The sequence below is a fragment of the Anarhichas minor genome, unplaced genomic scaffold (genome assembly GCF_050575085.1).
Source record: "Anarhichas minor isolate MPS153535 unplaced genomic scaffold, ASM5057508v1 ptg000009l, whole genome shotgun sequence".
NCBI lineage: Eukaryota > Metazoa > Chordata > Actinopteri > Perciformes > Anarhichadidae > Anarhichas > Anarhichas minor.
Window position 1 is genome coordinate 3,577,072 of NW_027466455.1, and position 21,453 is coordinate 3,598,524.

Consider the following 21,453-nt stretch of genomic DNA (forward strand, 5'->3'; position numbering starts at 1 on the left):
AACTGGTCCCACTGACCCAGTAACATCTCAATCTGGGGGGACAACTATGGATCCTGAATCAACTACTCAGACTGAATCGGCAACATCTTCGCCTGCCGAGCCCACATCACAACCTGAACCAACTGGTCCCACTGACCCAGTAACATCTCAATCTGGGGGGACAACTATGGATCCTGAATCAACTACTCAGACTGAATCGGCAACATCTTCGCCTGCCGAGCCCACATCACAACCTGAACCAACTGGTCCCACTGACCCAGTAACATCTCAATCTGGGGGGACAACTATGGATCCTGAATCAACTACTCAGACTGAATCGGCAACATCTTCGCCTGCCGAGCCCACATCACAACCTGAACCAACTGGTCCCACTGACCCAGTAACATCTCAATCTGGGGGGACAACAATGGATCCTGAATCAACTACTCAGACTGAATCGGCATCATCTTCGCCTGCCGAGCCCACATCACAACCTGAACCAACTGGTCCCACTGACCCAGTAACATCTCAATCTGGGGGGACAACTATGGATCCTGAATCAACTACTCAGACTGAATCGGCAACATCTTCGCCTGCCGAGCCCACATCACAACCTGAACCAACTGGTCCCACTGACCCAGTAACATCTCAATCTGGGGGGACAACTATGGATCCTGAATCAACTACTCAGACTGAATCGGCAACATCTTCGCCTGCCGAGCCCACATCACAACCTGAACCAACTGGTCCCACTGACCCAGTAACATCTCAATCTGGGGGGACAACTATGGATCCTGAATCAACTACTCAGACTGAATCGGCAACATCTTCGCCTGCCGAGCCCACATCACAACCTGAACCAACTGGTCCCACTGACCCAGTAACATCTCAATCTGGGGGGACAACAATGGATCCTGAATCAACTACTCAGACTGAATCGGCATCATCTTCGCCTGCCGAGCCCACATCACAACCTGAACCAACTGGTCCCACTGACCCAGTAACATCTCAATCTGGGGGGACAACTATGGATCCTGAATCAACTACTCAGACTGAATCGGCAACATCTTCGCCTGCCGAGCCCACATCACAACCTGAACCAACTGGTCCGACTGACCCAGTAACATCTCAATCTGGGGGGACAACTATGGATCCTGAATCAACTACTCAGACTGAATCGGCAACATCTTCGCCTGCCGAGCCCACATCACAACCTGAACCAACTGGTCCCACTGACCCAGTAACATCTCAATCTGGGGGGACAACAATGGATCCTGAATCAACTACTCAGACTGAATCGGCAACATCTTCGCCTGCCGAGCCCACATCACAACCTGAACCAACTGGTCCCACTGACCCAGTAACATCTCAATCTGGGGGGACAACTATGGATCCTGAATCAACTACTCAGACTGAATCGGCAACATCTTCGCCTGCCGAGCCCACATCACAACCTGAACCAACTGGTCCCACTGACCCAGTAACATCTCAATCTGGGGGGACAACTATGGATCCTGAATCAACTACTCAGACTGAATCGGCAACATCTTCGCCTGCCGAGCCCACATCACAACCTGAACCAACTGGTCCCACTGACCCAGTAACATCTCAATCTGGGGGGACAACTATGGATCCTGAATCAACTACTCAGACTGAATCGGCAACATCTTCGCCTGCCGAGCCCACATCACAACCTGAACCAACTGGTCCCACTGACCCAGTAACATCTCAATCTGGGGGGACAACAATGGATCCTGAATCAACTACTCAGACTGAATCGGCATCATCTTCGCCTGCCGAGCCCACATCACAACCTGAACCAACTGGTCCCACTGACCCAGTAACATCTCAATCTGGGGGGACAACTATGGATCCTGAATCAACTACTCAGACTGAATCGGCAACATCTTCGCCTGCCGAGCCCACATCACAACCTGAACCAACTGGTCCCACTGACCCAGTAACATCTCAATCTGGGGGGACAACTATGGATCCTGAATCAACTACTCAGACTGAATCGGCCACATCTTCGCCTGCCGAGCCCACATCACAACCTGAACCAACTGGTCCCACTGACCCAGTAACATCTCAATCTGGGGGGACAACTATGGATCCTGAATCAACTACTCAGACTGAATCGGCAACATCTTCGCCTGCCGAGCCCACATCACAACCTGAACCAACTGGTCCCACTGACCCAGTAACATCTCAATCTGGGGGGACAACTATGGATCCTGAATCAACTACTCAGACTGAATCGGCAACATCTTCGCCTGCCGAGCCCACATCACAACCTGAACCAACTGGTCCCACTGACCCAGTAACATCTCAATCTGGGGGGACAACTATGGATCCTGAATCAACTACTCAGACTGAATCGGCAACATCTTCGCCTGCCGAGCCCACATCACAACCTGAACCAACTGGTCCGACTGACCCAGTAACATCTCAATCTGGGGGGACAACTATGGATCCTGAATCAACTACTCAGACTGAATCGGCAACATCTTCGCCTGCCGAGCCCACATCACAACCTGAACCAACTGGTCCCACTGACCCAGTAACATCTCAATCTGGGGGGACAACAATGGATCCTGAATCAACTACTCAGACTGAATCGGCAACATCTTCGCCTGCCGAGCCCACATCACAACCTGAACCAACTGGTCCCACTGACCCAGTAACATCTCAATCTGGGGGGACAACTATGGATCCTGAATCAACTACTCAGACTGAATCGGCAACATCTTCGCCTGCCGAGCCCACATCACAACCTGAACCAACTGGTCCCACTGACCCAGTAACATCTCAATCTGGGGGGACAACTATGGATCCTGAATCAACTACTCAGACTGAATCGGCAACATCTTCGCCTGCCGAGCCCACATCACAACCTGAACCAACTGGTCCCACTGACCCAGTAACATCTCAATCTGGGGGGACAACTATGGATCCTGAATCAACTACTCAGACTGAATCGGCAACATCTTCGCCTGCCGAGCCCACATCACAACCTGAACCAACTGGTCCCACTGACCCAGTAACATCTCAATCTGGGGGGACAACTATGGATCCTGAATCAACTACTCAGACTGAATCGGCAACATCTTCGCCTGCCGAGCCCACATCACAACCTGAACCAACTGGTCCCACTGACCCAGTAACATCTCAATCTGGGGGGACAACTATGGATCCTGAATCAACTACTCAGACTGAATCGGCATCATCTTCGCCTGCCGAGCCCACATCACAACCTGAACCAACTGGTCCCACTGACCCAGTAACATCTCAATCTGGGGGGACAACTATGGATCCTGAATCAACTACTCAGACTGAATCGGCAACATCTTCGCCTGCCGAGCCCACATCACAACCTGAACCAACTGGTCCCACTGACCCAGTAACATCTCAATCTGGGGGGACAACTATGGATCCTGAATCAACTACTCAGACTGAATCGGCAACATCTTCGCCTGCCGAGCCCACATCACAACCTGAACCAACTGGACCACCATCCTCACCTCCAACAGAACCACCAACCGAAATACCAACTCTAACGCCATCAAGTCTACCTACTGACCCACCGAATACTTTTCCAACTACACAACCAATATGTCCTGTTGGATTCGGTGGAGAGTTTTGCCATTACTTTGACACGGTTGACCCAGGTATTGTCAACTTCATGCAAGCCCTTTCATTTTTAAGTGAAACAAAAAGTCCGAGTGCAATTTTTGAAGTTGTTTTTCTCCTGAATTGTTATCTATGATGTCCAATATGTTTGATTCTCTTTGCAGATACACTCAATGGGTCAGTCAATGTTAAAATGCGGCTCAATCAGGAATTTAATGAGAAATATGAAGTCGTAACATCATCTGAATACAAAGAGTTTGTTCGAAACTTCACCAACCAGGTAAATGGATAAAACAATTGATTTGTTAAGCTGGTTTACGGCCATCCAGGTACTGGACATCAAGTATATTTGGGACTTTACATGACTAGTGACTGGAAAAAAAGCAAGTGAGGTAAATCTGCATTTATTAAATGCAGTGGCCTGAACCATCAATCATATTTCAAGTTGTACTGTGGTCTGGATATGTTGTTCACCTCAACTTAAATGACTATCAGGAATTAATATGCCATGCAGCCAGACCATTTTGAACCAAATTACACAACCATAGCAACTACTGAAACAATAGCAAGGCTATGATGCATAAAAGTTTCTATAATAATCTTTCATTTCCAAAATTCTGATTAGAGTGATAATGTTATTAATACAAAATGCTTTGATTTTAGTTTTCTTTGGCACTTGACCAAGATAGCATATACATAAATCTTACTAAAGGATTATAAGAAGCAAAATGGTGATGATTTAAGCCACAGTGTGGATTTTACACAAATGATCTAGGAAACATATAATTTCATATGACCAATAATCTCTATTCTATAGGAATCCTGCTTTTGAAACATTATTTATGTTATGTTTGATACTATTTCAGATGAAAACATATTACGTGGGAAATAATATATCAAACTTTCAAGAAGTGGTGGTAACAAGTGTCAGGTAATGTACTTTGGATCTTTCAGAAACAAAGCCATCGTCCCTGTATTTTGCCATACATTTTAAACACAGAAATACACATAGATATAACGTGATTTTGTTTGTTTGAATTGTTTCAGTTTTAATGTAATAGTGTTTTAATCCTGCCATGTGCTTTTATTATGACAGTTTCTCTCTTATTCTTTTCTCTTACTGTAGCCGTGTAGACCCCTTGGTCAGACTCTCTGATGAAACTGTGGAAAAGGTCAAACTATTCAAAGAAACAGATGAAGCCATGGATGTCTACAGTATCACACCAGGAGCACAAGGGTAATTTGAGCACAGACACCTTCAAGAATCTTACACCAATAAAGTCATTTATCATATCAACATAGAATATAAACACCAGGAGACTTTGCCTGTTGGCAGCCTCAGATGGAAACAATATTTGAATTAACTAAGTTATTTTCAACAGGGACATTTTCTAAGTACACAATGACATTAAGAAGATCTCACCTTTAAACCACAATACCACTCTACACCACTAGTTGCCACCAAATCCTTCACACTTGCTCTTTGAAAGGGTAGCCCCGGTTATTATAAATGCAAACAAAGACATGAAGAAAATATCGTCACTATTTTGACAACACGTTCTTGGCATATAGAACAAAAACACTGCAAATAAGTAAAGCACAAGCAAATTGAGCATGTGTGACATTTTCATGCCATAACACATATGTGGCAAATAAATGTGCTTGCAAATAGAGAAATACTGCTAATCGTGCACAACACAAGTGTGTTACCACATAATAGCAAAAATAATAATAATAATTATTATATATATACATACACACACACACACACACACACACACACACACACACACACACACACACACACACATGACTGGGTACCACAGTTTGATGCAGCAGAATGCAAGATGATGTGGTGGTACGCAGATGTGCAGACGCATGGTTGAACATATTACATGCTAAAGGAGATTAAATCTACATTGTTCGGTTTTGGTCTTATCCCTAAATATAATGAATTGCGATAGTCAAGACGTGATGATATCAAAGTATGTATGGCAGGATCTGGAAAGGTGAGACACAAAGTTACTGTAATAAAAAAACATGTCTCTTCTTTCCAGATCCTAACTAGAAGTTTAGTTTGCATTATTTTTTATGAAGGGTGTATTGTCATAATTTGGAGGATAGGCTGTTAATTGTTCTCATAATCTCCATTATTAATTTGAAAATGTTTGCACTGATTGATACTAGAAGTAAACACTGTACATTTTGAACAGTAATGGGTTTAACTGTACTGACATGCTGTATGAAATTCTTTCTGCCTCAGCGTTCGTGTCACACATGACGTGGTTTTGGCGATTCCAAACAACGCCAGCTTTAAACAGCTATATAACGACGGCTTCACAGCGGTTCAGAAGGCTGTTAACGATCTTGTTGGCTGCACGGCAGGTTTGACAGAAAATCAATATATACACAATCATACAGTATGTACTCTGAGCAAACCAGGAGATCCATATTTATTCAAATACAAGACTTTTATTGTCATTAAGCTTTTCGTTGTAACTTTCTGAGCAAAAACATGATTTTAATACCACAAAAATATATTGTGGTATACATACATAACGCAGTCTTTTTTTGTTGTTTTTAGATTGTCCCTACAACATCACAGCTCAGCCCGTTGTGATACAAACAGGGCTGGATTTGGGATGTAAGTAGGCAGACTACTGCACACTTTTCATGAAACTCATCAACATCATCAGTGTGATCTGTGTTTGCGAGATAAATTGGGTTTCAATGTAACAACCATCATTCATAAACGGTAAAATAATAGTGTAATAATAATGTTGACTAATTATTGTTGCACACATAATAACATTTTATATACTATATTATTTATTTGTTAATGGCTACCAAATGATTTGTCAACGGTAATATAACTATTAACTACAGTAAAATTGATCAGTTAATCATTTATTGATTTGGTTATTATAACCCCAATTTTAGACATGCTACAATTTGCTTTGTGACTTTTTCACACGTTCACGCTCAAATAATTAGTAGAACTTCTTAAAAAACTCTTTAAAAATGGATAGATTATTTGGCCAGTTAGGGAAGAAGTATGGAGCCAGGATATTAAAACTGAAAAAGGAAACATTTTCATGTTTTTATTAAGGGACATCAAAATAATCTGTATGTATGGTTGTGAGCTTCATTAAAATATCTCAGTGGCCACTTTAGGTACACCTGCCAGCCTGCTAAAGTAGCCAGCTTCATTACGTAGCCAGCTTCTCCAAACAGCGAATCACTTTGCTGCCATTTCAGCTTTAAATCATCAGACAACAGATGTGCTCAAGTTTGATTTACCATTTAAATTGACAATATGACACAATAAGCACCTATTTGAATGTATGCTTTTTCAAAATGTGAGGTGTTTCTGAAAGTATGAAGAAGGTCCTACCTGGTAGTTGGCAGTAGCACCATCGTACTAAAGCCAAGGGTGTGAAGGCATATTTGGCAAAGCTAGAATTGACAGTGAACTTACTGAGCTCTTCATCTTTTTTTCATCAGCTTTATGCAAAACGCTTGTGGGCAAAAGTGATGCTGCTAAATACGAAGTTGTGCCAGTTAATGGAGTCCTCAGATGTGTGAATCTATGTAACAGTCTGCATTCAACGCCCAGAACATGCAACGATATGGGAATCTGCAGAGTGTACACCAGCATCGGACCTTTCTGCCAGTAAGTTGACTGAGCTCTCAGTTTGGTGCTTTTAAAGACTTGTTTTGTGTGTAATAAAGACGTCCGCTGAATGTAGCCTGCAGTTAAACATCAAGGTTGATGATAAAATTGTCTAGATCATTTCTGTGAGTGTGTCCCGGCCCCTCAGGGACACACCTGAAAGCCCTAAAAAATTTTAAAAGTTGGGTTAATTTAGAGGTAGAGACTCTACCAACAAAGCATTTAAACTTCCTGGCACTATTTGGTCTAAACTGAGATGTACTATTTTGAGTTTAATTATGATAAGCCATAGAGGTGATATATGAATCTTCTCCAACTGCTTTTTTTTTTAAACTTCTTTTCCACTGTTTAACTTTGTTCATTCTCGTCTGTTCCAGTTGCCAAAATATGGATTCCACTTGGTACTTGGGCGACGAATGTAGCTTGCCCATACTGAGGACAGCTTTCTACCTGGGGTTAAGTGTGACCCTTGCTTGTCTGTTGGTGACTGTGGGAGCCTTGACTGCTTGCCTGCTGTTCAACAAACGCAAGCAAACGCTGTAAGCTGCACACAAACACTTACAGGTTGTTCGTCAAACATTTTCCCTACCTGGGGAAATGCATGAAACATGATGATGATTCTGCCACGTGTCACTAAAGAGTCGATTTCAGGTGATACTGTATGATAAGCAGTCTAAAGGATCCGTTTTGTACAATAATAATAATTTGTGATTATAACTTTTATTGAGTTTGAGTTACCCATAATGTTATAGGTTATCAATTCCTTATTTAAAATGTATTATATTGTTCCTGTAATATTTAAGGGCTACGTTACTTTAAATAACATTTCATGCAAGTATATTGAAATCTGTTGGTGCAGAAGACCGTGGCCGATACTGGCCCCCGTAAATCCAAAAGCTGACTCTCAATTTGGTAGAGATATATTAACTCTACTTGTTTCTGTCATGATAAAGAAAGTGACGCTGTTCCCTGTGTGTCTGCAGGACAAGAGACATCAAGAACCAGCAGGTCAACCAGTGGCTGACTGAGGACTTTCAGTGGTCCAGACCCAACAGCTCCAATGACACACTTAATGCTGGTAGGTTTGTAATCTATTATGTATTTTCTAATTGTGTATACAAGGTACAAATGATCTCCCTATTGACCCCCCCACATTTTTTAGCTTTATGCTTACTAACTTTATTTGGTACTTCATAGCTGTGTTTCTAGGGGCTTTCAACCGCATCTCATTGTCCATTGTCTAAAAAAAATGTGAGACACACTTGAAAGTTGTTATTAAACTAGAAGAATTGGTTTTATTTCATGGACTCATGCCAACTGATCAGAAACTAAGAGTATGGTCACAATATACAATATACATTTTGTGATTTGGTGTGGTTAAGCAGCTTTTAAATCACATATTCAAATGTATTAGATTGATATCAATATTAATAGTCAGCAGTGTTGTAGTACTCAAGATCGGTCTTGGTCTCGTAACAACTACCACTTTTTTGAAGGTCTCTGTTTGGACGACTACATTCATGGTACACTTATACATACGCACAAATACGACAATAAGAGAGGCGAATGAAGTGGACTTTTCTGTGTTTTATGGGAATGTTGATCAATTTGAGGTGTGTCTATGGTTTGTTCCACATTTTACCCTAAGTGTGTCAGGCAGTGTGGGACCGGCATTGGTCTCGTCTTGGTCTCGGTTTAGGTGGTCTTGTCTAAACACTAGTAGACGGACAAACAGACACAGCTCAACAGAGACACATCTAATTCCTATGAGCTGTGAAGAGTAAATAATCAAATGACATTTCTTTTCTTATCGTGAAGCTGAAAAAACACATTTTGTTGGTAGATACTACATTTTCTCCTTACACTCCATGAACTCTGTCTGCAGGTAGGTTGTATGTCAATGATTTTCTAGGGTAAACTTTTTATTTGTCGCCCAGTTTTACAAGCTGCAACACCTTTTCATTGATTCAGTAGTCCCTGCTCTCTGCCTTAGTAGGGCCGTATAGATCTGTGTGTTGGTCATCCATGTGTATAAACCCACTTGTTGTCCTATTTTTAGGAGAATACAAAAACCCCTCGTTCACACATGAAGAATCAGCCATCCACAGAGAGATGCCAGGTGTTTACAGACGTCCTGCACCTGTCTACCAGCTCAACGGACCATCTATGGATACTGGCGGCAGACAGTGGAGCCCATCAGAGGCCACATACCCACCATCACAAACAGCATACAGACACAATAGGCCATTTTCTAATGCTGAGTTGTCGCGGCCTACCAGCCTGAACCTCAGAGACTTCTCATCCAACTTGGTCAGTGCTACAGAAACACAGAGTGTGTTTAGTGCTGTTTGTACGGTGGCCCTGAAGTACAAAAAGACAACAGAAAAACAGAATGCACAACGATAATTACAAAAACAGCAATACACAAAAGCAATTTGCAAAGCAGGGCAGCAAATCTCGTTTAGTGCGATTTTTTTATACGGTAGTCCTGAAATACAAGACACTACAGGAAAACAGAACACATAACGGCAATTGGAGAGACAGACCGAAAGAGTGTAATGTAGTGGACGATGATTCCTGATCGCTGATTGGATGGGCTGTCTTGCAGTCTTTGACGAAACTAGTAGTTATTTTTTTTCTCTCGGATTTGCGGCAGACTGGATGCCTTGTGACAAATTGTCAGCTTGCACATGTCTGGATTAGAAAATACGATAAAAACTTTATTTTTTTGTACCAAAGGACATTGCTCTTCAGGAAGAGAGCAAATGCAAATATGATATTATATCTACTCACGCTGACTGCGCAGTAGGGCGGGACTTGCTGCAAAACTGGTGGGAAAAAAACATAAAGCAATGAAAACGTGACAAAAGCAACTATTTCCATTTGTTGTACACTCTGAATTACATTATAATATATAAAAAATGTATATTATTTTTGCGCTCTTTGTATTTGCACTCTTCACACTTTGTATTGCAACTGCTGCACAGCTATGTCCTTCAGAGTAAATATCTTAGTTTTATCAAATCTTACTGTAAAATATTGACCTGTTAGAGGCAGCAATGTGTCACACATCCATCCAAATTCAGACTGACTGTCAGTATATCCAATCAGAGACGAGGTATTCATTTCCTAAACAGACCTACCTATTTGGCTTGAATCTCACCAAAATGCTGTTGCGTTTTCTGTTTTGTCATTGTGCACTTCAAGGCCACCGTAGTTTTGATCACACTTCTTTTCTCATTTCGATACCTCTTTCTTTCTTTGTTTATTCCACAGATGCGGATCAACAAGCCTCAGATCAGGACATCCTGGGACGCCTGAGCAGTGCACTGAACACTGACTGAGTCTCAACTTGCTTGCTAATGTCCCCCTGAAAATATACCACATTAAACTTGCTCTTGAAGTCGATGACTTGCTTTTATGTCTTTTTGCTGCCTAATATAAACCTATTTATGCACATCTAAAATGCAGCAGAAGAAATGGTTTAATTTACACCTGTATTTTAGATATTTATATTTGATTTATTTATTGATTCCTTAAACTTACAGCAAAAGTGCTAATATATATATATATATATATATATATATATATTTATATATATATATATATATATATTTATATATATGTATGTATATTGAACAGTGTTGTCATAAATGCTGCCTTTATGAGGCTTCCAAAGTTCAGTTTCTTGGCGCGTGTCACAGAGGTATAGATTGAGTTACTGGGGCACTGACACGTCAGTGACCAACAGTTAATAATGACGTCATATCAGCAACACACTGCTATCAGTATGTGGCTGTAACAACAGCTTTGCCTCTGACTGGAGCAGGGCAGAGATATTTTGGCACTGAGCCGACAGTTTCAACCACTTTCTTTTGCAATCTGAATGTGTTGAGTTTGTTGAGTTAGAAGAGATGCTTTTCTCTCTCAGCCAATCCCTGAGGCAGGAGATCTTGTGATGTGGGGTATTACAGAATTAGAGGAATTGTGATTTTTGCACTTAGTTTTGACATTAATGCACTTTATGTAAATATAAAGTAACAGCTATCACAAACAGAATTTTCTGTCCCAGAGTGATGTCTTTATTTTTTTTTATTCATTTAATTTATTATTCAATAAAGATTACTGGTAAATTCAATAAAATCAACCAAAGGGCTTATTTGCATTTGCTAATTAGCACTAAACACAAAGTACAGTTAAAACAAATAAAACATAACGATTCTTAGTTTGAGGTTGTAAATATATTATTTTTGTACATTTTTGCCAGTTAATACCCCTAAATGTCACACGCTATTCCGTTAAGTCACTAAAATCTGCCGGTGTTTGGTGGAAATAGCATATGGCTTAGGGAAATATTTTCGCAAGGATGAAGATTTATGTCAGTGTGACTGTAAAATTTGAAATTTGAGTGCTTTGTTTCCCGTTAATAGCGGACACTGTTTTTTGTTTTGTCATGGTGCATTTAGGTGCTTTAGAAAGTTCGTAATTATTACTTTCCAGCTATACCAAAGATGTTTTTGTAGACTGACAAAACTATTTTCCCGGATCTTTTTAAACACAACTTGCTCTTGTATATACAACGGTCATTTGTGCACGGTCAAAGGTCATCAAGGCACGTGTGACTGTGCCTTAATTCTTTTGTTTAAAGAAAGAGACCTGGCACCTGGTCTGTCTATCAGCAAGTCTATTTTGATGCAGATGAAATTTATCAACATTATCTATTCTTAAAATGTAAAAGAAAAGCAAACATCTGATGTATCAGATGTGTAGCAACACTAATGGCAATGTTGCCTAAACATCCCAAGAATGTGTGCATCTGTCTGTTCTCCCAACACATTTGTGGTGGTAGCACCTTTCAAAGCGGTTACACTGGATCTGAAACCAAGGTCATGTTGAATGGGACAAAGGTTATATGTAAATATCGATGTGAAATATTTGTCTTCTCCAATACCAGATTTGGCATAAAAAGGGCTTCTAATAGGCTTGATCAAAGCATATTGACACAGCCAACAATACCTCCATCAATACTTGATTAATCTAGGTGTTGTCAAATTAAAGGACACCATGGTTTTTGAGTCTATTGTTCTTTCAATACATTGTACATCTACTTAATATAAACCTTGACTGTTTTTTCCATTTTCCATTGTCAAGCGTGACACAGGGGAGCTTTATGTGTGTACGACAACAAGACATGTTGTAAGAATCGGACAGTACATCATCTAACATTGACACCCGAATGTAGTCTGCAAAGATTTTGGACAGCTCTCCTTGGCCCTTGATTACATCCTGCTCTCAGCCAACAATCTGAACCAGGAACTCTATAATGTTCTATAATATGTTATTACGGCATCAAACAGGCCATTCACTGCACTACTTTTTTTTCTTTATGTACTTACAACTCTCCTTGGGAAAATATACCATGAGTGTGACATACTCACTTTCTACACTTACTCATTTATAATAATACACATTGTTAAGGATATTTGAAATCCTCATGGTGTTCACAGAAACATCTCTTTAAAAAGTGATAACCTATCAGTCTCATTCATTACTGTAAATGTCCCCTCCACCACTGCCTTTGCTGAATTTGTAAAGACTTGGGGGCTCCTCTGCCTGGACTTTCTCAACATACTGAGAATATGCTTGAATGGATGAATGAATGGTCAAAACATACTTGCCCAACACAGCTTCAATGAAGTTACTTTAATTGAGTTGTAATCAGTGGTTTGAAAAGTGAAATAAAACTGAAAGCAGTTCAAAATCAGCTCCATGTGTCTTTAGCCCTCATCCAACCAACATATTTAATATACAAGTCAGGCTGGGCGATGTAGCCGAAATTTTCTATCACGATAAATATCATTACATATCGCAATATAGCATGTTTTTTTGAATAAATAAACAAATAAATAGTCTATATGAAATAATCACATGGTAAGGCTCTTTTTTTGTCTACTTCTGTGTATAAAAGTACTTGAAAGATGAAAGTATGAAATAGAATGTCTGAGACCGGAAACATATCACAAAAGCTATACCGTTCTGAATCGATAGTTCCAATTAGGCTGCACACAAATAAAAAAAACAATACATGATTGTAACGACTCCTCCAGCTTTGCTGCTGCTTTTGAAGATACAGGGAGTGGCTGGTTGGTGGAGCTGAGAGGGTTGTCTGACTCGTATCTCTCCTATTTGCACACCCCACCAGTTAGTTAGTTTTTGTTAATTTGAGTTAAGTAAATAACTTTTTGACTGATACATCTCTGTGGTCTCCATTTTAGTTGCACTTCCATGACCACCTGGTGGTTACTGGGCTTTGTGCTTAATTTATCCTGCCACTAACCAGCATGAATACTTAGGGTTGAGTGAATCAGCTAGTATTGGGTAGGTGAATAGCCAATGGGATGGGGTTCCATATTTAAAGCAGATTGGCACCTTGTTGGGTATAATGTTCAATCAGATCAGCTCTTGAAAATGGCTGAATATTAGTGTTTAGCTTCCTAAGAAGGTAAATTAGGATGAATTGTTAGCCACAATAAAGGTCCAGTTTGTGGAGGAAAAAGTTGTCTTTTCGAGTGGAGAGTGCAAGTGCACCAGTAAAAATGGCTGGTGATTCTGATGAAGCTTCTTAAAAGGTATAGAAGTGGATTGCTACAATTGCTACAGCAACAAAAGAGTGCTCTCAAATGAGAAAAGTTTGAAAAGTTGAGAGCTGAACTAGCCAGCCTTTATGCACGACAGCAGTTACTTAGAGCAGCTATACGTTGGAGTTAATGAAGGAGAAAGCTTCAGACTGAGCCACAGAGGGGTCAGTATTGTTTTTTTCCCCCTCCTCCGCAATGTGATGTTGCTGTACATTTACGGTGTGCTGCATCTCAGTTCACCTTGGAGGGTCGGCAAGAACAAACGTCATAGACCCCAATTGGGTCTATGACGTGTATGATGGTCTCCTCTGCTCCACAGCATACATTGACACTATGCTCAGATCTGGTGCAAGGTGACGGGGACCATGGGACTACGAATACAGGTCATCGGTTGTACCTGCGCCGGTGGACACATCAACTCTCCAGTTAGAAGTTTCTGAGTCTCCCAAAAATTATTCTATGGTGCTCTTCACCTGTGACATGTGGTGTGAGCCGTGCCAGTGGTGTCTGTGTTCACAATACCGATAAAAAGAGGGTCTGTATTTCCTGTTTATGTTTTTCCTTTGCCTGTGTCTTACAGTGGTCTTGTGAAAGAACAAGGAGATGACCCACACCTCCCGCTCTGTGCAGCCAGGTTTTCCCAGATGAAGATGGTGGAGGGTGAAGCCTGTGTTTATTTTCTAGAAGTTGGTGAGAAAATGGGTTTTGTGGGGGATGAGATTGGGCAAATTTGTCTTGCCCTCTATGTTAAGACTCACTGTACTTCAGACTGTAGGTCATTTAGGGGGAAAGAAAGATGTATGATCGAGTTTTGCGACATTTTTACTTTTACTCGTTTGAAAAGAGACATTTCTGCTTTTATTAAAACTTGCCACACATGTCAATTGACTGGATAAACCAAGTAATAAACCAGGTAATTAAGCCTGCTCCTCTGTAACCCATTCCAGCTGCTAAACACACATTTGAATATCTAATTGTTGACTGTGTTGGTCCTTTGCCAATCACTAAAGATGGTAGTCATTTTAGTTTGTTGCTTTCAGTGATGTGTCAGGCTATACCCTACTGCTTATCCCCCCAGAAACACCACCACCAAGTCAGTTGTGAAAGCTCTGACATAGTTCATGTTGATTTTTGGTATCCCAACAGTTATTCATTCGTTCAAGTTGTTTGCTGAAGTGTTAATTAAATATTAGAGTCCAACGTCTGCCATGCTCCGAGCCAGGGAGCTCTAGAAAGGTTTATATCAAACTTTGAAGTCCCTTCTTCTTGCATATTGTGCTGAGTTAGACCACGACTGGGAGGAGCGGTTACTGTTGCTGATGTCAGCTGCCATGGACGTGTCCTCGGAGAGTTTGGGCTTCAGTGCTAATGACCTGGGTTTTAGCCTCCCTACACAGCAAGTTGCAGGCCAAGGAGGCGTAATCGATTATGTAAATGTTTCAAACAACGGCTGTATCGGGCGAAAAAAGTGGTAAGGTCTCTATGATCGGCGTGGAGAATACGTTTCATTTTTTCTGGCCCTATACAGTAATCCAGAAAAGTGTCAGATCTAAATTATTTAATTTAGCCCTGACCTGACCTTGAAGTCTATGTAGTTGTCACATTAGCTTGTTAGAACCCTATTTTGCTCGCTCTTTTAAACTCTTTTGTGCTCTGCCCCTCTACTAGCAGCCCCACAGATGTACCAGCCTTTTTCAATACATGCGGATGCAAGTAAGGTGGGAGCTGGTTCTGTACTCATGCAGGCTTGTGAAAATGGTGCCGACTGCCTGGTGAGTTTCTTTTCTAAGAAGTTCGACTCGCGTCAATTAAACTATTCTAGCATTGAAAGGAGGCAGTGGCACTCATCTGGGCATTAAAGCACTTAAGTCAAACCATAAGTGGTGTATACCGACCAAAATCCTCTCAACTTTCTCCACTCACTCCAAAACCCAAATCACTGCCTTCTGAGAATCTCGTTGCATCAGCTGGGCCTGCTGCATCCGTTTTGTTTAGGATGCTGAGGTATCTCTCCTACTTTCACATCCCACCAGTTGATATTTTTGTCAATATGAGTTACTTAAATTACTTATTTTTTTGTATGTGTGGCCTCTCTCCCATTTTGTTGCCAGCCTTGAGCCCGGCGGTAACAATAATATGGTAAAAATGTATATAACCTTTACTGAGGAAAAACAGTAATACAGTCCATGCTTTGAAATTGTCCCAAATGCTCTGATAAGAAAGGACACATTGAAATTGAATCACCTGTGAACCCTTACAAGAGTATAACAAATTATAATAGAACCATCATAATTATAAAAGATATATTTATAGTAATGAATAAATACATTTCATTATAATAATATATGTAAAATGGCAAGAATAGCTATATCTACACAATCTAGATAAAGTGGGGATCCCGATACATTATAAAAATAGATTATTAAGAAGCAACCAAACCGCAGTTCTTCGTTTAACCCCTTCAGGTTTTTTTGGTTGCACCATTTCAGATACAGTGGCTGCAGATTGAGGAGAGGTGGCTGCAGGTGCAGAGGTTGGTTTTTACATTTGATGAAGAGCGGATTATGATTTATTTACAAACTTTTTTTATGATTTTTTTATTATCGTACACAAATGGATTTCGGAAGAACTCATCCACTGTATTATCAGACTTTTTTTATGACTCAACATAAGTGAGTAAATGCAACCTAACTGAAATGATTTGGTCAGACTAGTATCTGCTAAGACCAAAACTCAACTCCTCCTTTCTCTACAGGAGAAATGTACTTTTTATTTGGCTACTTCACCTTATCTTATAAGACTACCCTCTATAAACCTTTGAACCTTTGTGAGGAATTCCTGTATATCTTTTACAATTAATAAGCTTGTGATCTGCAAGTTATTATACAGCAGGTCTGATTAATCATACATTTTGGAATTCTGATAAAGATGCATCTTTGACCCCTTTATTGAAGAGCAACAACCCAATCAATATTTAATGCAGGAAGTAATGTGTCTTACAGAGCTAGGCAGAAACAAGGGTGTGGAGGTCTGGATGGTGAATGTACATGAAATGCATCTGACTTTTGCATCCTATGACAATTGAAGAGTTAATGTTTGTGTTTTTTACCTTGAACCTCATAAAATTTCCAACCCTTACCAAGTGTTGTAGTTGTTTAACCACAATTTATTTATTTCCCACAAACACAATCTCTGCATTAGCCATAACGCAGTCTAGTGTGTGCGTGATTATTACAGAAAGTATTATTTTATAAAAACATCGGCATTGGATGTTAAAAAAAAGATATATACTGTATATCAATTCTCTTTTTTTTTGGACAGTAGCTTAGATTACAAAACATACTGTACATCAGCCCAGGGGCAATATTCTTTCTTCTGCAGTCCACAATTTTTATAATTTGTACATTTTGGGAGAGGTAGAGTGTGTAAACATAAAGATTGAATGTATGTCATGGAGAGACTTGAGAGGGAAATGGAATAGAGGTTGAAGAGGCTTGCTAAGCTAAAGCAACGGTACAGGGTCATTCATTCAATATCTCCACAAAATCTGTCGGTAAGGGTTTTACATATCTCACTTGTTCCAGAATTGAATGAACACACTTTTATGGAGACGAATGGAAACGGTAATCCTTTCCATAACATAAATGTAATTTACAAAGTATATCTAATCCTGTATTGTGGGGGGTTCGGGAAGCAGTTAAAGCGGTTATTAAAATGCCAATCATGTATTCATCTGGACACCTTGCTTGGAAATGCATTTTTCCTAAAAATAATGTGGAAAATTGCTGGGGCAGGCTTTGTGAAACTCTGCCCAGAAAGGTTTTTATCACTGGACACTCCCAAGATACATGCCAGTGATTTTCTTCCCCAACCCCACACCGTCTCCAACATGTAGCATCCCCTCCAGCAAAATGTGCTTTCTGCTTCGCTGTAAGAAAGAAACGAATAACTCAAGCCATGCCAATCTTTTGACTCGTTCATACATCACAGATGACAAAGTCCACAAAGATATGGTGCTTGGTGCCACGCTGGATATCTGTGTCCCACAAGCAGCCAAGACCTCGTAATCCAGGTAAGTTTCAGTGTTAGATCCTTTGAGCAGAGTGCTGCAATGTCTCTATATATCTTTGAGCTCTATTCACCATGACAAATATTTCAATCTCTTGCTCTGCCAGTCGCTGTTTCTAACTGCTGTGAATCTGGAAAAGAAGGCGGACAGTTGGGTTACAACGGCAGCAGGCAACCATAAACTGACATGGCATTAGCTGTAGCATAACTTCATATTGTTTTCAACATACAGCAATTGTTATTTATTGCTTAGTTCTTCATAACATAAAATATAGTTAAGGTTGACTCAATGTCGGTTTTAGTGTGGTGAAATGTTATTTGAAAATGCACAAATATGAGCGATGACATGGCCAATCTTGGCCCATCCTTAAGGCACCCAACTTTGGCAACCATTGCTTTGGACGTTGACTTGTTTACTCAAAGGATGATCTCAATCACTGCCACAGTTTAATAGGAGTGTAAAACAATCGGCAGGAGATGGAGGAGCTCAAGAAAAGGTGTGTGTGGGCAATAAACTTGAGTCAAGCTCAAAAGGTGCTGCTTCTTATCTCGGACAGTCCTTTCCTCAATTCAATGACACAGCATGTGCAGAGTTAAAAGAGCTCTTCCACAGAAGTCAGGCATTTTATAAACTGCATGTATGTGTGTTATGCGTTATGTATTTTCAAATTGTTTCAAGGAATTTTGAGGAATTCATCACTGACATACACCAGTGAGATTTGGCTGACTGGGATGTAATCTGGTGATGGAGCTTTCTTCAAGTTTCATGATCGTATTTATTCCACTCATTTGCTCAGTTTGTGCCGACAGAACTGCTAACGGTAAGATATATAATCTTTTATTCATTTTTTTTTTTACTTTCCTCACTAATTATGCTTCTTGTTGTAAAGTATATGAATTTGTTTCAAGTAAAAATCTGTACTTTAGTAATCCCAAAGAGAAACTTCAGAATCACAGCAGCCGAATCATATAAATCGCAAACACTAATGGATAAGAAACAAAAATAATAACAAAGCCAAATTATATTCAATGAGCTGAGTTTTAATAATCTAATTTATTAGTTTAAGTTTTTATAATTACTCTGCATCTAGTCAGGTTGAGCTTCACCTATATCAGCTTTTGTTTTTTCTAGCACAATATGTGTGAATAAGATCCATATGTAAAAACTAATCATGAGTTGCACCATAAGAAGAGAGATCAGCAGAAAGCTCGGTCATGCTCGTGTCCAAGCAGAAGCCTGACGATTTGTAAAATGTTCTGTTCATTTGTTTTTGTTTTCCAACAATTCTTTATGGCTTTTAAATCTGTTGTGTCAGAGTTTCTATACATGTTTGTCTAAAACCTCTCACTCTCAACTTCGGCAAAAATCTTTTCTGCTAATTGTTAAGTTGTTATTCATTCGTGTACTTCTGTAATTTTCTATCTCAGTGCATCTCTTTTTTCAGCATCTGAACAATGCCCAGTTTGGTTTGATAAACAATAAATGCAGGATAGAGCTGAAAATATGACACAAAGGTTTATTTGTTAATAATAGTGGCAGATCTGGGGAGGGTACAACAGATGGCAAGAATCACTTGTTGCTCAAAGTATTGGTTTTTCCTTTTTATAGAATGTATTGCTTTTTTTCACAAAACTACCATTTCAATTTTGAATATGTGGTAGATTTATGTAAATAATACAACGTTTTTGGAGAGGTCAGAAACTGCCAGGCAAGACTGGCTGGTCAGCATTCATGGTTTTCCTGAGTAGACCATATCAGCCATCCCTCTGGTAGTTTATTGCTGTCTCCATGTTTTAAACATTTGATATAATTACATTTGTAAGATATACTGTGGTTTCTACTTTGGCAGTAAGTGGTGAAAAGTAGCACTGCCTTGGTGTACTTTTGCCCCCTTGTATGAATATCATGATATTATGAATGAAGACGAACAGGGCAACTTGGTGTTTTTTTGTAAATTAAATGAAAAAAAAAGCTCCAAAGAAGCTTGTTACCTATGAGTTTAGAGTATTTAGTCACGGATCAGGTGCACAGTTGTGTTGAAGTGTAATTACCAGAGCTAGGCTGAGACAATATCAGCGAGGAAGCTGTTGTTCATCTTACTGGCCTTTGACTCCTGAGTTCAAACTTGTCCTGAGGATGGGTGTTAGAACTGACCTGATACCAATCAAATCAGGAAGTTTGATTACATAAATCAAATCAAAGAATTTGGATGTCTGGTTACTTAGTGTGGAGTTACTACTTGGTTGGCAGCGATGGAGGGTGTAAAAACCACAAATAAACAAATACAAGAAATGACCTTTTTGCAACAAGTGAGATAGACTTGGTTATTGACCAAATACAAAACTGTGCTTGCTCACTCGCTCTCCCTCTATCTCTTTCTGCTCACTGGTGACTTACAGATGAAGATGTCATGTTCTTTTTGGTTTTAGCTGTTTGATTTATCGGTGACTTGTGACTCCTGGTGTCAAGCTAGTTGTCAAGTCACCTTTTTAGCATGTGTCAGTTATTGGTGAGTTTGTAGAGGCAATTACTCACATTTTGGTAACCTAAAGATGTCCTATTCAGTGTTTGGTTGTACTTAGCTCCACACTCTCATGTCTCTTCTGGTTCTATAAATCCAAGATGGCGACGGCCAACAAACAAGATGGCAACATCCAAAACGCCTGCTTGAGACTCCAAAACGGTCCACTTCTTATGTACAGTCTCGGGTGGGAATTGCCAGTGCAAAGAGGGAAGGAATCTAAATAGGTTAATACAAGCAAAACAGATATCCTAGTGAGGCAGGTAAAAGAAGTACCTGGTGAATACACGCGTGTCAGAGGACATCCATGTACTACATCTGCCAAGATTGGTAATGAGCAGCAATAAGCAGTAAAATTGATAAATTCAAGAAAGAATTCAGTGCTGCCAAATACCATATGTTGATAATGCAGTATCTTGATAAAGGTCACAGGAATAATTTCAATGAAGCAAAACCTTAGAACTGCAGTTCCTAAAATCTGAATCGCTTCACCCGTGTGCTTTCGAATATGCGACTTTGTTGTAAAATTACGTACAAGAAATATGGAGACAGCCATAAGACTTTGGTCCCTTTGCAAGACCACTGTTTATCAAAACTTCCACAATGTATGTTCTTTTACTAGACAAGTCAGGTAGGATTATAAATGCATTATATCTTAAAATATAGAAATGTTACACTATAGATGAACTTTCGTGTTAAAATATGTTGCAGGTGCTAACGAATGGCCAACTGGAAATCCAAGGTTTTTGAATGAGACTAAAGGAGGTGCTGCTGATTCATCTTTAAAAGATATCTCAACGGAAATCCCAAATGTTGAATATTCAAAGAATAACAACTTCTGTCCAAAAGAAACAATAATATTTAAAGTGATTGAAAGAAAAGCCTTTTCAAATGCAATCTCAATTGATGATCAAACTACTTTCTTGTCAACAAGTAGTTACAA

General features: G+C 40.0%; 1 protein-coding gene across 1 annotated transcript; it reads left to right on the forward strand.

Annotated features, from left to right (window-relative positions):
* The first annotated feature begins 3,431 nt into the window (after nt 1-3,431).
* Nucleotides 3,432-10,690, forward strand: LOC142945920 (mucin-17). The gene is made up of 11 exons (XM_076086856.1): nt 3,432-3,647; nt 3,774-3,889; nt 4,476-4,540; nt 4,736-4,846; nt 5,873-5,994; nt 6,194-6,253; nt 7,114-7,282; nt 7,660-7,821; nt 8,266-8,360; nt 9,342-9,592; nt 10,559-10,690. Exons 2-11 carry the CDS (start codon nt 3,803-3,805, stop codon nt 10,601-10,603), a joined length of 1,167 nt encoding a protein of 388 aa, XP_075942971.1. The 5' UTR covers nt 3,432-3,647; nt 3,774-3,802; the 3' UTR covers nt 10,604-10,690.
* Nucleotides 10,691-21,453: the final 10,763 nt, after the last annotated feature.

What these genes read in the sequence shown, in the direction of transcription:
- LOC142945920 (XM_076086856.1), top strand. Translation starts at nt 3,803, where the DNA reads ATGCGGCTCAATCAGGAATTTAATGAGAAATATGAAGTCGTAACATCA. An exon ending in AGCATCGGACCTTTCTGCCA is followed by an intron (nt 7,283 to 7,659) that starts GTAAGTTGACTG and finishes CGTCTGTTCCAG; the next exon opens with TTGCCAAAATATGGATTCCA. An exon ending in AACAAACGCAAGCAAACGCT is followed by an intron (nt 7,822 to 8,265) that starts GTAAGCTGCACA and finishes GTGTGTCTGCAG; the next exon opens with GACAAGAGACATCAAGAACC.